Here is a 14,095-nt window from a genome sequence, read left to right as displayed (position 1 = left end):
TCTTGCTCAATGAAAGTCCATTTTGGGACTCTGTCTGACCTGGCCTTTTCCAGCTTCAACCCAGATGGCTCATTCTGTACATGCACCACCTTAAATTTCCAAGGGAGATTTGACTGGTCCAAAAGATCAGTTTCACTACAGTTGTGGAGTAACTACTAGACATCCTGTTTGATGAGGTTGACAAGGCTAGGCCACATTTGGGAGTGGAGGGATGAAACTCACTCTGTTACAATGATTTGCCTGCCTCTGCAGTGAAGGTCACCAGTGACTTGGACAGTCTCAACTCATTGGGGGTGGGAAGAGAAATTTCAAGCATAGTTACATTTGCAGTTCCTATAAAAATGATTTGGGTTGATTTTCTTTTTCAAAACTCTGGGTAGGGTAAGTACATGTGATGGAAATAAAAAGAATTTGAATAATTTGAATTATCAGTGAAATGTAGACAACAACAAAGAGAAACAAATGTATTCTGACTCAGATCTTGAGTCAAATTTATCAAACTCAGTAGAACAAACTGGCCTTGAAGAATGAAGGTGTTTGCAAATTGATTCTTTTTTTTTTTTGTCTTGAACCTCATGCTGTTTGCATACAGAACTCATGTGAGTCTCTGTTTTCCTAGGAGACTTCAGTATTTAGCACGTTGGGGGCGCTTTTTCTCTTGTTGGGTAAGATCCTCTAGCAGGAAATCAAGGCTGTGTTGTTAGGCTGTGGGTCCTGACTAGGTAGGACAGAGAGAGGTGATGGTACTTTGTGTGTGCATTCCTAGAAGCCTGCCTCCAGCTTCTGCGTGGCGTCTGCGCTCGTTTCCTCCTCCTAGGCGTGTCCCGGGAGAATGGGCGGCCCCTTTCCAGACAGCACTTAGTCTTACTTGCCCCCCACGCCTCTCCTTGTCCCCTCCCTCCTCCACTGCAGCCTTTCTCTTAGCCCCGGCCACTTCCTTCTTCTGCCTGTTCCTCCCTAGGGCGCGGAAGCCGAGTGCAGGGTTCAGACCCACGCGGCAGCAGCTCTTCCGTGAAGAAGGAAGCAATCGGAGAGGTGAGCTAGTCCGGGAAGCTCGACCCGACGTCTGGGGAGGCTGAGACCCGAGTGGAGGGCGAGGACCCGGGCGTGCCGAAGTGCAGCTAGAGGGGCCTTGGGCACGCGCCCCTTGTACCCCACTCACGGGAACCCCACTCGGCCGGCCGGCTCGCTTCCTCACTGGGGTCACGTGACGTTTTGCCGGCCGGGGGCGGACCGGGAGAGGAGCAGTCCCAGTCGATGTTTGCAGAGGTGCAACGTGTGTGTTTTGCACTTGGCGTCGGCTTGGTTGGGAGGGGGCTGGGGGTGAGGTTACAGGGTGCGGAAGGGCTGGAGGGGGTCCCGGGGGAATGAAGTGGGGTCACGACGTTGCTCTCTGCAGTACGGAAGGCAGGTGAGTGAGGGAAGGCGGGACTCGTGGCGCTCCCGGGATGTACCTTCGGGCGCACTGGCGGTGGAGACCGAGGGAGGGTGAGTTGCGAAGACAAAGGCCTCCGGGACGAAGCGCTTGTGGTCCCGGGCTCTGCAGCCCTGTGCAGTTCCGGAGTGAGGGAGGGGTACACACAGGCCCCAGGATTTGGGGATCCATATTTGGCAAGACCCCAAACTTGTAGGAGGGATGACCAAATATGGAGTCTGCTGGAGCCGGAGAATAGGGAGGAAGGTGAGGCTTTGACCCGCGCCAGCTGTTAGCGATAGAAGGAGGCTGGAAGATCGCCCAGCTCGCGTGCAAAGTTGGCTGCCGGTTCCCGGGGAGGAGACTCCAGAAGGCTTTTTTTCCTTGGCCTGTTATTGCCTCTAGAGTTTTAAAACACAACTAGAGAAGGTTCCTGACATGCCTTTCCGAGTGTGTCTCGGTGAAGCTCTCTAGCCTGTGCCACAGCCCTTCTTTGTAAGTCCCACTCAGACAACCTAATTAGAGTCTGTGACAGTTAGACACAGTCCGGCTAACATCTGCCGCTGCTGTTCTTGTGGCCCAGCCTCTCACAGACAGGCTCTTTTTCTTAGGCTTCCTCTGCCTATGACCTCTCATTGTTCTTGATCTCTCTCCAGTGGAAGGTTTCTCTCCGGCTTCTAGACTGCCACGAGTCTTCCGAAGATTGTATAATGTGAATATTTTCTTCTCTGTTCCCCTCCCATAATAAGTGACTAAAACCTTTGTGTATGCAGTATTTTCCTATTCATAAGGGTCCAGACAGGGAGCCTTTTCTTGCTTTGTAAATGATCTGCCTTAGTAAGCACTTAGTATATGATGTTACATAAGGATACACTATTACATTAGGTTCATTTGCATAACAGTAAAAGAATAGGAAGAACTGGCTAGATGGTGTGTTGGAAACATGGCTTATGTGGCATTAACCATTATGAGCTTGTTTCATTCTCAATAAAATGAGATTAGTAATAGGTACTTTGTAGGGTTCTTAGAATTCCATGAATTAGGGTAGCCGAGTGGAGCAGTGGGTAAAGGCACTTGCTTTGGAGCCTGATGACCAGACTTTGATCCCTGGGACCCACATGGGAAAGCCCAAAAGTTGTGTCTGTCCTTCAAGTTCACACCCTCCCCAAAATAAATAAATGTAAAAAAAGATTTTTACAAAGGAATTATGAATTAACTCAGCTAAGGAGCCTGGTGTGTAATTTCTGGGATTAGAGTCCTAGGCTGCACCACACTCAACATTTTTATGTAGGTTCTGTGGCTCAGGCTCAGTAATCTCATGCTTGGAAAGCAAGCGTTAACCAACGGAGTCATCCCCCTGCCTCCCACTCTGCATTTCTGTTATATCTGTTCATCCTAACCAACAGAACAATACCAAACACTAAAACTATGTGATATGCTAGTTATGTTTTGTTATTTGCTTTTAAATAACAGGTTGTTAAGCTAAGTGTTTGGATCAATATTCCTTAGCATGTAAGTAATAGGAACTCCTATACACACTACATGTTATAAACAGGGAAAATATCGTAAGTCCCAGGACCGGAGACAGGCTGAGTCATTTTTATGCCTAGATTTTCTTTCTGCTGGATTGCCAGCTGGGTCTTCCCATAGGGTACCCAGTCATACAGGGTCGGAGACGCCCACGTTGCGTCTTCCCATAGGGTACCCAGTTATACAGGGTCGAAAACGCCCATGTCGGGTCTTCCCATAGGGTACCCAGTTATACAGGGTCGGAAACGCCGATGCTAGAAACAGTGCAAAGGGTGTTATTTACTAGCAGTCCAGCAAAATCTTAAGGCTGAACTTGACTTTTGAATGAGAGCACTTGTTCTCAGACCTCCACGAGTATGCCCCCACCCCCAAATAAAAAAATTAAAAAAAAAACCCTTAAAAATAAAAGAATTCCATGAGTTGACTCAGATTAGGATTCTGATGCCTTTAATCTGCCCTGCTGACTCTGGGTCACTTCTGGAGCTGAGGGTCATGCATAATCCACATGAACAGGGAAGTGCTGCCCCCAAATAAAACTGCTAGTATCAGAGTGGGAAAACAGTTCCGGTCCCACAAGACAGCAACTAGTCACCACTGACACAGACAGGCTTGTTCCCCGACTCTAGATCCTCTGGGGATATCTTTGCATTTTAGTATCACTTTTAGACTGTACCTTGAAATTACATAGTTATGCTCTCACCAACACACAGGTCCCCAATATAGTTGGACAGCATAATTTTTAATAAGTAGCATTTAATTGAAGACTTTGCATTTTACTACAATGTAGGCCTTTTCAGTTATAATATTCATGCAAATCAGAACTGGTGGAGGTGACACTTTTCATTATTAACCAATCAAAAACCCAGTGTCCCAATCAATACCATTGAAGCAGGTGGCATACGGTCATAGATGTCACTCTGATCTTAAAAGCTACCAGGAGTTAGTAATAATTTATCTGGATGAAGTTGTTTCTTCCAAGTCATCAGAGCTCCACCTTTTAGCTCATTATTCAACCTGCAGAGAACAGCCAATAGAGGGCTCTCCACAGGTCAGGGGATGCTCTCTGAAACATAGTCTATCCAAGCTGGGAATGACTTAGGAGAGGTAGAAGGGGGGATAGCAGTAAGTCGAGCAGAAGAAAGAAAGCGGAGAAGGTTGGCAGCGTTACCATGGCTATTTGATGAATGGAGATTCATGTAGCTGTGGCTTAGCATTCAAGTGTACAGCAGAGGAGACTAGAACAGAGGTCAGAATCTGGCCACAGCAGGTCTCAGCAAGAGTTAGCAGGCTCAATTCTTATTCTGGACTCTCCTTGAAGGGACCATGAATGAATGGTCTCGTTACAAGCTATGCAATACAGTCAGTTTTCATGTGCAGAATCCAGAGAAGGCTGTAATGCTCCTGTACGGGAAATGGATGTTATTGCACTTCAGACGACCCTGGTATGAGTCTGTACCACCTCTAGACCTCAGGGTCCTGAAGAGCAAGGAGCATAGTTTATCTTGGCATCTCCACCTCCTAGTTCAGGACCTACCTCAGCTTTCTCTGTCTGTCTCCAAAATATTCCACTTATTCTTACTCTTGTCTACTTGATCTACCCTCCCCGTGATCTCCAAGGACGGGCCTGCCTGTACTGCCTTGGACCTACCATCCAGGAAGTGCTCACTATGTTGCTTTTTGTTGGAGGCCCTTCAGTCTTGAGCACGAGTCCTGTTATCTTTTGCAGTTTTGATGCTGCTTAGTGGAGCTCTGTCACAGGCTGTGTGTGCATGGAGTAATATCGTTGTGAGGTCAAAGGCCATTTTCTCCCTAGCAGCCAGTAGTTTACAGGGGTGGGGCAACATAGAGGGAAGTTCCATAAGGAGAGGGAGAACAGAGTTGTATTGGTGCACTACATACTAGTAGAAAAGAGACATGGTCAATAATAGTGACACATGCTGCTTGAAAAAGCTAAAGGACCCTTGGGTTGCTGCTGGCCCGATGGAGTACAAAATGGCTGTAATATAGACTGCTCTTCTCTTTCAGTCAGCAATGAATGTGGAACATGAAGTTAACCTCCTAGTGGAGGAAATTCATCGTCTGGGTTCCAAAAGTAAGTATTCTAAGTCAGAATGTTTCTTCTGAGTGTACCGCAAGACCAGCATTCCAGAGAGGCCACTTAGCACTGGGGACAGTGACTCAGTCTGCCCACAGCTGAGGTCGTAACTGCCATCAAGGGATGTCTGAGACATAGAGCTGTTGAGGTATCAGGTTTCTGAGGTGGAGAATAGTTGAAATGTTTTGTTATTTTTTTTTCTAGTTGAAAAATCACTGAGCTTCTGTTTTTTGTTTGCACTAAAATCTGGTGTTGGATTTATATTGAAATGCTTTGTTGTTAAAACTGTAGTTTTTCGTTTTATTTTGCTGCCATTTATGAATTTAAAAGTGAGTAGAGAATTAAACTGAATCTAATCAAATTATATAAAAAAAAAATTGTCCTGTTAGTCAGGCCTCTCTAGAGAAACAAAATGTATACAATGAATCTACATATATAGAGAGATGGATTTATTAGGATGGCTTTACAGGCCGTGTTCCAGCTAGTCCAGCAATGGCTGTCTACCAGTGGAAGGTCCAGGAATCCAGAAGTTCAGTCCACAAGGCTGGTTTGCCTCAGTTGGTCTTCAGTTGATGCCAGAATCCCAAAGATGGAGGCTCTAATGCCAGTGAAGGAATGGACTTTCCAGCAAGAACAAGCAGGCAGAGAGAGCTTTCTTCTGCCACCAGAAGGTGTGGCCCGAGTTAAAGGTGGATCTTCCCACTTTAAAAGAGCTGGATTAAAAGTGGGTCTTCCGCCGGGCGGTGGTGGCGCACGCCTTTAGTCCCGGCACTTGGGAGGCAGAGGCAGGCGGATTTCTGAGTTCAAGGCCAGCCTGGTTTACAGAGTGAGTTCCAGGACAGCCGGGGCTATACAAAGAAACCCTGTCTTGAACATCCCCCCCAAAAAAGTGGGTCTTCCCATGTCAAATGATTTAATTAAGGAAAAAAAAAATCCCTCACAGGTGTACCCAGCTGCTTAAGTTTTATTTAAAGTTAATTTTAAATGTTGTCAAGTTGACAACCAAGAGAAGCTATCACAGTTATCTTCATTTTCTCTAAGTTTTTGAGATGTGTACAATTCTAAACATAAAAGTAAAATAAATCAACTTTTAGATTTTTTTTTTTTGTGTCTTTGTCTTTAGTGCCCAAGCGGCTAACCACAATGTGTAAAACTAGTGTGTTGGTATCTTTCTCCTAAGTTGTTCAGAGGCAGTTGTACTTGTAGTAGGAAGTATTGTTTGTTACATTTAAGATCCGCAAGGACAGGGGAGCATAGTAATGTGAGAGCAGTGGGCATACCCAGCAGCAACTAGAATAACGAGATTCGAAGTTTTAAAATTATCATGTAAATGAAAACGAGTGTTTGAGAGTAGCTTATAAACAAACACAGCACCCTAGTAATCTCAGTACTTGGGAGCTGGAGGCTGGAGGATCATAAGCTGAAGGCCACCCTGACCTGTACCGCGAGACAAAAAAGTTACACCAGTATGGTTTAATTCTTCTTAGAATTGTTTGTTTGTAAATTATATTTTTTTTTACTACAGTAGGATAGACATGCTTTAAAAATTCTATTAAACTGTTCATTCTTAGTGTCTCTTGTATTAGTTTTCTTCCTTTCCTGTGTATATGTACATGGCCTGTAGAAGCCAAAGATTAATCTCTGTGCCATTCCTTGGGACTCTTCTTTGAGTTGTTTTTGGAGACAGGGTCTCTCATTGGGGTGCGAGACCTTGGTTTAATTCTTAGAATTACAGTCATTAAAATGCACTCAAACATCATTTCGTGTAAGAAAAGACACTATTGGTTTTAAAAAGCACCATTATTTCTACTCACATTATTTCTACCACAAATTTAGCAATGGTGAAGCAAGATGTTTAATATTAGGACATATCTCCTATTTTTTGTAAGAGCCATTTTACAAGGTCTTGCCAGGCTCCAAACCAGGTGCTGGCTGAGTTCAGTCCTTTCTATAAGGGTCTGCGGAGACTGTAGTTCCTTACCTTCTGCTTCGCTCTACCTTCTGGAGGGTGCCTTCATTCCTTGGTTCATGGCTCTCCTTCCCTGTCTTCCAAACCAGCAACAGTGTGGGGAGTCACCTCACACTGTATTACTCTGCCTTACTCTTGCATTCTTAAGAACTCTTACGATTCCATGAACTGGACCCAGATAATCCAGAATAATGCCCCATTTAGAGCCCCTATTTAATCACATTTGAAAACTTCCTTTTGCCATGTAATGTAAGATACTCTCAAGTTTTACAAATTCGAACATGAGTATCTTTGGGTGGCATTACTCTTTTTGCCCCCTTGGGTAGTCCTGGGATAGAATTCATGCTAACTGACAGTCTAGGTAGGTGTTCCACCCTTGAGCCAGTCCCAACCTCTTCCTACTCCTCCCCGAGTCTTTTCTCGTCACTTTATTTTGACAGCATAACCAAAATGTTAAGATAGAGCCATATGGAAATGTTGTAGAGGTCACAGCTCCATGAGTTCAATCACCTTGTCACTGACTGCTGCTGCTCTGCCATATGTGCTAAGCCCTCAGAAGAATAAGTGACATAGGCACGTTCCTTTCCCCCAAGCATCTTATTTCTTAATTGATGAGGCAATTATCGGGGAAGGCTTGCTGGACTGTGAGGTACTGGTTCAGTTCAGTATAATCCTAGTGCAATAGATTATTTATAACTGTAGAATCGGGTTCCCTGACTTGGTTAAGCCATGAGTCAAGTGGGACTTGGAAATGAAGTATAGACAGGTTAGTTGAGGAAGGGACACATGAGGTAAACTTAGAATGGGAATTAACTGGTGTTTGCATAGAACACTGAGAAGACCCAAGAGCATGGGGGGGGTTTATTAACATTTAAGTCTCTGGTCAAATAAAGTCTTTGAAACTGCACTTTTCTCTTCCCCCTTCACTACTCCCACTTGATGCAAGTCTGGGGAGTCTTTCTTTTGCTAGTGCCACCCCTTGTGGTGCTCCTCTCTCACATCCCCAGGGTCTCTCTAGCTCCAGTTGGGTCCCCTTGTGGTGCTACTCTCTCACATCCCTAGTGCCATCCCTTGTAGTGCTCCTCTCTCACATCCCTAGGGTCTCTCTAGCTCCAGTCGGGTCACAGTACTTGGAATTACTATGTCGTTTGGATTGTTTCGAGCCGATTTCCAAAAATTTGTAGACTGTTCCTATTCACACAACCTAGTGTTCATTGGTGTCCAACTGGCTTTAAAATTCTAACCTTTGCACTCCTTAAGGAGTGTCTGTGCTCTTCTGCCGGTGATCTGAAGTTCCACTTCAAAATGAACAGCTTTACAAATGAGAAGACACGATCATTATCATGCCATCCATATGCATGAAAATACTTAAAAATTCATAGCTTCACCAGGACACCTTGACTTTATTGTTGGCAAAAGATGGCTTCCTGAATGGGAAATCATATGGAGAACTATGCCATCTTTTGACATGTTATTGTTAATTATTTAAATTAAGCCTGGAGTGATTTTGACTAATCTGCATATGATGTGCGAGCTCTGGCTAGAAATTGATGAAAGAAATTTTATCTGTTTCTTTTAAAGTCCTAATCTTTAAAGACTCATTTTTTTTTATTCAGTTAGCAAAAATGAAGTAAAGAATATGATTTCTTGGGGATCTAAATCCTTCCACCCAACAAGAGATATAGAATCAAAAAGGAAATTCTGTTTCAGTCCTTAAGGCCTTCTTGAGGCAGCTGGAAGATGGGCATACTGGAGATGCAGTGGGAATAGGTTAAGAGCATGAGCTTAGCTAGTTGTGATGGTACAGGCCTGTAATCCCAGGCCTTGGTAATTCAAGGTCCCCCTGGATGATTGAGGCCCTTGTCTAAAAGCACTTTTAAAAGAAAGTGAAGCAGAAATATGGACTCCTGTGAAACTCCCTGGTAATGAATCCTGTTCCTCTTGTACTTGCTGGGTAATCTTGTACATTTTATTACGTTTCTCTGTCTTGGTTTGTGTAATAGTAATGTTTCAGTAATTCAGACTTTTTTCCCATTTTAAAGTCTCTAAAGTAGAGACTTTATCTTAATGTGGCTTTGCTTTGCTTTATTTAACTTGGGCAGTTTAATTGGACATAAAATAACGGTGCCTTTTAAAACCAACAGTGTCTTTTCTTACACGAAATGATGTTTGAGTGCATTTTAATGACTGTAAATTCATTTAACAGTTCTAGGAACATAGCAAGGACTCAGTAGACGTTGTCTATTGTTACTAAAGTGTATGGTGTGTGCTTTAATAATAAATACACAGATTAGTAGGAAGAGAGAACTAATGATTGAGGAGACTGCGAAGGAAATTTCAAGGAAGGTCACAGTAGACTTTGCTCTTTCTTTGTTTTGTTTTGTTTTGTTTATCCAGACAGGGTTTCTCTGTGTAGCCCTGGCTGTCCTGGAACTCAGTCTGTAGACCAGGCTGGCCTGGAACTCAGAAATCCACCTGCCTCTGCCTCCCAAGTGCTGGGCTTAAAGGCGTGTACCACCACTGACCGGCGACTTTGTTCTTGAATAAAGTATTTTAGGGAACAGGTTTGTCCTAGTTAGGGTTTCACTGTGTGAAGAGACACCATGACCAAGTCAACTTTTATAAATGATACCATTTACTTAGGGCTGGCTTACAGTTTCAGAGGTTCAGTCCATTATCATCATCGTGGGAAGCATGGCAGCCTAGAGGCAGTCATGGTACTGGAAGAGCTGGGACTTGGACATCTTGATCCAAAGGCAGCAGCAGCAGACTCTCATCTGTAGACAGTAGCCAGGAGGAGGGTCTCTTCAGCATTGGGAGAGCTTGAGCATAAGACCACAAAGCCCACCCTCACAGTGACACACTTCCTCCAACAAGGCCACACCTATTCAACAAAGGCCACACCTCCTAACAGTGTCACTCCATGTGGGCCAAGCATTCCAAGACCTGAGTCTATGGTGACCAAAATCTATTGGAACCACTGCAAGGGTCTAAGATGCTGGGCTGATCCCTCAACATGGGTACAGTTACAAAGGCCAGATCTTGGACAGCTTGGGCAAGAACAGGCTGTTCATTATGACTACTAGATCCAAACGTGGAATGAAGTCACAGAAGTCTAGGTAAGCACTGAATCCTCAGCTCAGGGTGGCAAAGAAAGGCCATGTTCTTTATTTTGAAGATGACTGGTGACCATTGAAAAATCAACATAGACTAGTACCCATCAGGCTAGCATCTCATAAAATGTCTTCTATAGGTTTCATTTCTGACTAATATGAACAGTATATGGAGGGTAAACATAAGGAGAGGGAAGCTGGTAAAGAGTAGCCTGTTACAGCTTGAAATTACCTGGGTGAGCAACACTAAGGGTCTCAGCTCAGCAGTGCATGGTCATTGGAGATGCCTGGACATAGTTACAAAGGCACAAGGAAGGGGTGGGCACCTGGACATTTGTCAATCAAAGGATGAGAGGGCAGAACCACTCTAGGATCATACCCTCATTTCTGCTTCTGGTGCCTCTAAAGAGAAAACATGTATTATAGATTGGGGCTTACTATTCTGGGAACTTTTTAAACAGCTTTACTGATATTTCTAAATCCCGGTAACAAGCCTGTCCAGTTCGCTTTCAGCTTCATTTGCTGGATGGCATAACAGGTGAGCACTTGAAGGCTAGGCAAGGCCACCTAGCATTCTAACCTGTATCCACCCATCAGCAGTTGGGTAAACAGCAGAGCCTCTTTCCTGTATCTTATTTTTTTAACACATATTTTATAAACTGATATCCAAATGAAATAATCTTGTAAAAATAATTTCTGGGTCTCCCCCCAGGGACTAAGTAAGATTCAGTGATTATATTAGAAGAATATGGCTTGTTTTAAGACCTTCAGTGCAACCTTGGATACTCTTGAGTATGTTCCGAACATGCTCTTTTCATTCCATTTGTTGTCTTTATTAACCTGACAACTAACAAATTTATTTTTCAAAAGATTTGGTTTTTAACATTTTTATTTTAAAATAAAATTTGTATGTTTTGCTGGCATATACATCTGTGTACCTCATGCATGCCCGGAGCCCATGGAAGTCAGGAGAGGGCATCAGATCCCCTAGAACTGGAGTTATAAATAGTTGTAAGTTACCATATAGGTGCTAGGAATTGAACCACAGGCCTTCTGTAAAAACAGCCAATGTTCTTCACTTATGAGCCATCTCTCTAGCCCCAACTAACAATTTTGAAAATCAAAATTGAAAAATTTATCTACAACCTTATTTACTTTTTTTTGTTTTTTGTTTGTTAAACTTTGAGGCTGAGTCTCACAGTGTAGCCCTAGATGGCTTAAAATTTGCTATGTAAACCAACCTGTCTTTGAACTCAGAGATCTGCCTAACTCTGTCTCTTGAATGTTGGGGTTCAAGGTGCGTGTCACCATGACTGGCCATATTCACATTTTATAAATGCTTCTTTCTTTCCTTTGAGTTTTTGTCTAGAAAGTAGTGTTTACTCTGCTACTTCAGGGTACGAAGAAGTTCAGTGTTAAATTCTAATCTTGGTTACCCCTGGTTAGATGTTTCCAGAAGATGTTCCAAGTTTGCCATCCATTGAAGCAAGACATTTACTAATTAATTTTGTGTTTCTCTAATTAGATGCTGATGGAAAATTAAGTGTGAAGTTTGGGGTCCTCTTCCAGGATGACAGATGTGCCAATCTCTTTGAAGCATTGGTAGGAACTCTGAAAGCTGCAAAACGAAGAAAGATTGTTACATACACAGGAGAACTACTTTTGCAAGGTGTTCATGATGATGTTGACATTGTATTGCTGCAAGATTAATGTGGTTTGCATAGCTTGGTGTCTCTGGTAAACTGGAATAATTAAGTTAAAAGACAAACATGAACTTCCTTATGTATTTTTATAGAACTTTGTAAGCAAAAGGGGACTTGTTGAGAAGTCCTGTTTTTATACCTTGAAGCAAAACATTACAATGTAAAATAAACAAAACCTATTATTTTTCTTAAGAAGGTGATTGGGAAATGTAGGTAATGAAACATTTTTGAAGGTGTGAAAAAGCTTTTGTTTTCTTAAACCATTCTTAAGACAATTTTTACAGGCATTTGACATTCTGTCAAAGCAAGAAGCGAACTGAAGACTAGCTGCCATGAAAAATGTTATGTTTATGTAATAAAAAAAAAATCTAACTGCCTTTAAATTTTGTGGTGGCTGTGTTTTGTCATTTAAGTATGAATGTGCCTCTTACAAATGAGTTTTTGTATCTAAATTAAGTGACCTTAATTTAGAAAAAAATCTTAATACCACAAAATAAAACAAATAAGAATGGATAGTATTATTTGTTTTTGTTTTTGTTTTTTTTTTAAGATTTATTTATTTATTATATATAAGTCCACTGTAGCTGTCTCCAGACACACCAGAAGAGGGCATCAGATCTCATTACAGATGGTTGTGAGCCACCATGTGGTTGCTAGGATTTGAACTCAGGACCTCTGGAAGAGCAGCCAGTGCTCTTAACCACTGAGCCATCTCTCCAGCCCTGGATAGTATTATTGTAATGGATGCAAACTTAGCCCTGAGTTAGGGGATAGGGCAAAAAGTAAATCTCTTCACCATTCAGTTAGAGTCAAACAATGTGGGGCCATGTGTGATTGCATATTGCAGTCACAGTATACAACTGAAGATGATGGAGAATATCAAGCAGGGTTAAATCAGTGAAGGCCACAGTGTCCAAAGTACACACTGTAGAGGAAGCAGAGTGAGCACTGAGAAGTGATAGAGACTGATTAGAGGGAGGAAGATGGGTCAAGGAAGGATGACTATAGCAAGACAGGATCTCGTTAAAAGTAAGCCCTGAGGCTCGGTCAGGAAGAACATGTTACGGAGAGGTGATTCAGAATAGAAAAGAGGAGTGGACCAAAATTGGAGCCAGAAACAAGGCATAGTGGCACACATCTGCAAATGTCGTCAACTGGGTTGAGCTAGGAGGATCACAGATTTGGGGACAACCTGGGGTTCACAGGGAGACTATATCTAAAGAAGAACAAAAGTTGGAACATGGGCTTCTCATGATGAATGTGATGTTTTTGTGACATACCTCGCTCAGGTAGTTAAGTTCACGTGCCCTGCACAGGTAGTTAAGTTCATGTGCCCTGCACAGGTAGTTAAGTTCATGGTGGGCAAAGAGTTGGACCAGCAAAGAATTACACAAGAATCCTATGGAAGGAGTGATTGGCAGAAGGCAAATGTCTTCTAAGCATACTTTAAGAAAAACTCTAAAGTGGTTTTCTACTGTGACAGGACCATGACTCCAACTTGTCATGGCTTCTGCTTTAAGAAAGTTGGCTAACTAGCGTTCTTATCTACACTGATACCCACAATGCAGTCTTCTATATTTCCCTTTATATTCCCTTTTATATTCCAGGTGGCCTGCTGTTGTTTTTAAAAATCCCAAACGTCTGATTTAGTGAAGAAGAGTCAGGGGCCAGATGCTGGGAGCTCAGGGTCAGAGGAAGCACCCAGCTGACCTTCCTAGCCCACCAACTGTACTAGAGGAAAAAAGCTCCTCTTTCTCCATGCTGTCAAAGACCCTCCTTTCTCTTGGGTTTTCTTATGTTCACTCCCAATCAACTGGTTGGTTGTACCATCTCTATCTAGCCACATGACTTTATTTACCCCTTCTTTACAGGAAGCTCTTGGGTTAAAGGTGTGTGCTAAGGCTGAGCCATACCACAACAACCTGTTTACAATAAACAGAAACCTCTTAGAAAAAATGTATGGTCGAGGGCTGAACCACATCACACAATAAGGTTTTTCCAGTTCACAGTCATGGGGTTCACAATGTGATCAAGTATCTTGCAACAGTGCCGCTCCCCCGCCCCCCCTCTCTTTCTGAGACAAGGTTTTTATGTGTAGCCTTAGCTGTCCTGAAACTTGCTCTGTAGACAAGGCTGGCCTCAAATTCAGAGTTCCAGGCTTCTGCCTCCCTAGTGCTGGGATTAAAGGCGTAAGCCACCATTGCCTGGTTAGTTGAATCGTTCATAGTTACAAATTTCATTTATTTTTAGTCGAATTTGCAATGCAATTTC

The 14,095-nt window shown here is 43.1% G+C and overlaps 1 protein-coding gene across 2 annotated transcripts; it reads left to right on the top strand.

Annotated features, from left to right (window-relative positions):
* The first annotated feature begins 853 nt into the window (after positions 1-853).
* On the top strand, positions 854-12,342 carry Abracl (ABRA C-terminal like). Of its 2 annotated transcripts, none has more exons than XM_031380492.1 (3): positions 854-1,035; positions 4,970-5,036; positions 11,647-12,342. In XM_031380492.1, exons 2-3 carry the CDS (start codon positions 4,976-4,978, stop codon positions 11,829-11,831), a joined length of 246 nt encoding a protein of 81 aa, XP_031236352.1. In that variant the 5' UTR covers positions 854-1,035; positions 4,970-4,975; the 3' UTR covers positions 11,832-12,342. The 2 variants fall into 2 exon arrangements, with proteins under 2 accessions (XP_031236352.1, XP_031236353.1); XM_031380493.1 differs by lacking the exon at positions 854-1,035 and adding an exon at positions 1,132-1,411.
* Positions 12,343-14,095: the final 1,753 nt, after the last annotated feature.

The sequence above is a fragment of the Mastomys coucha genome, unplaced genomic scaffold (genome assembly GCF_008632895.1).
Source record: "Mastomys coucha isolate ucsf_1 unplaced genomic scaffold, UCSF_Mcou_1 pScaffold2, whole genome shotgun sequence".
NCBI lineage: Eukaryota > Metazoa > Chordata > Mammalia > Rodentia > Muridae > Mastomys > Mastomys coucha.
Note: the sequence above shows the minus strand (reverse complement) of the source record. Positions and strands in the feature narration are given on the sequence as shown.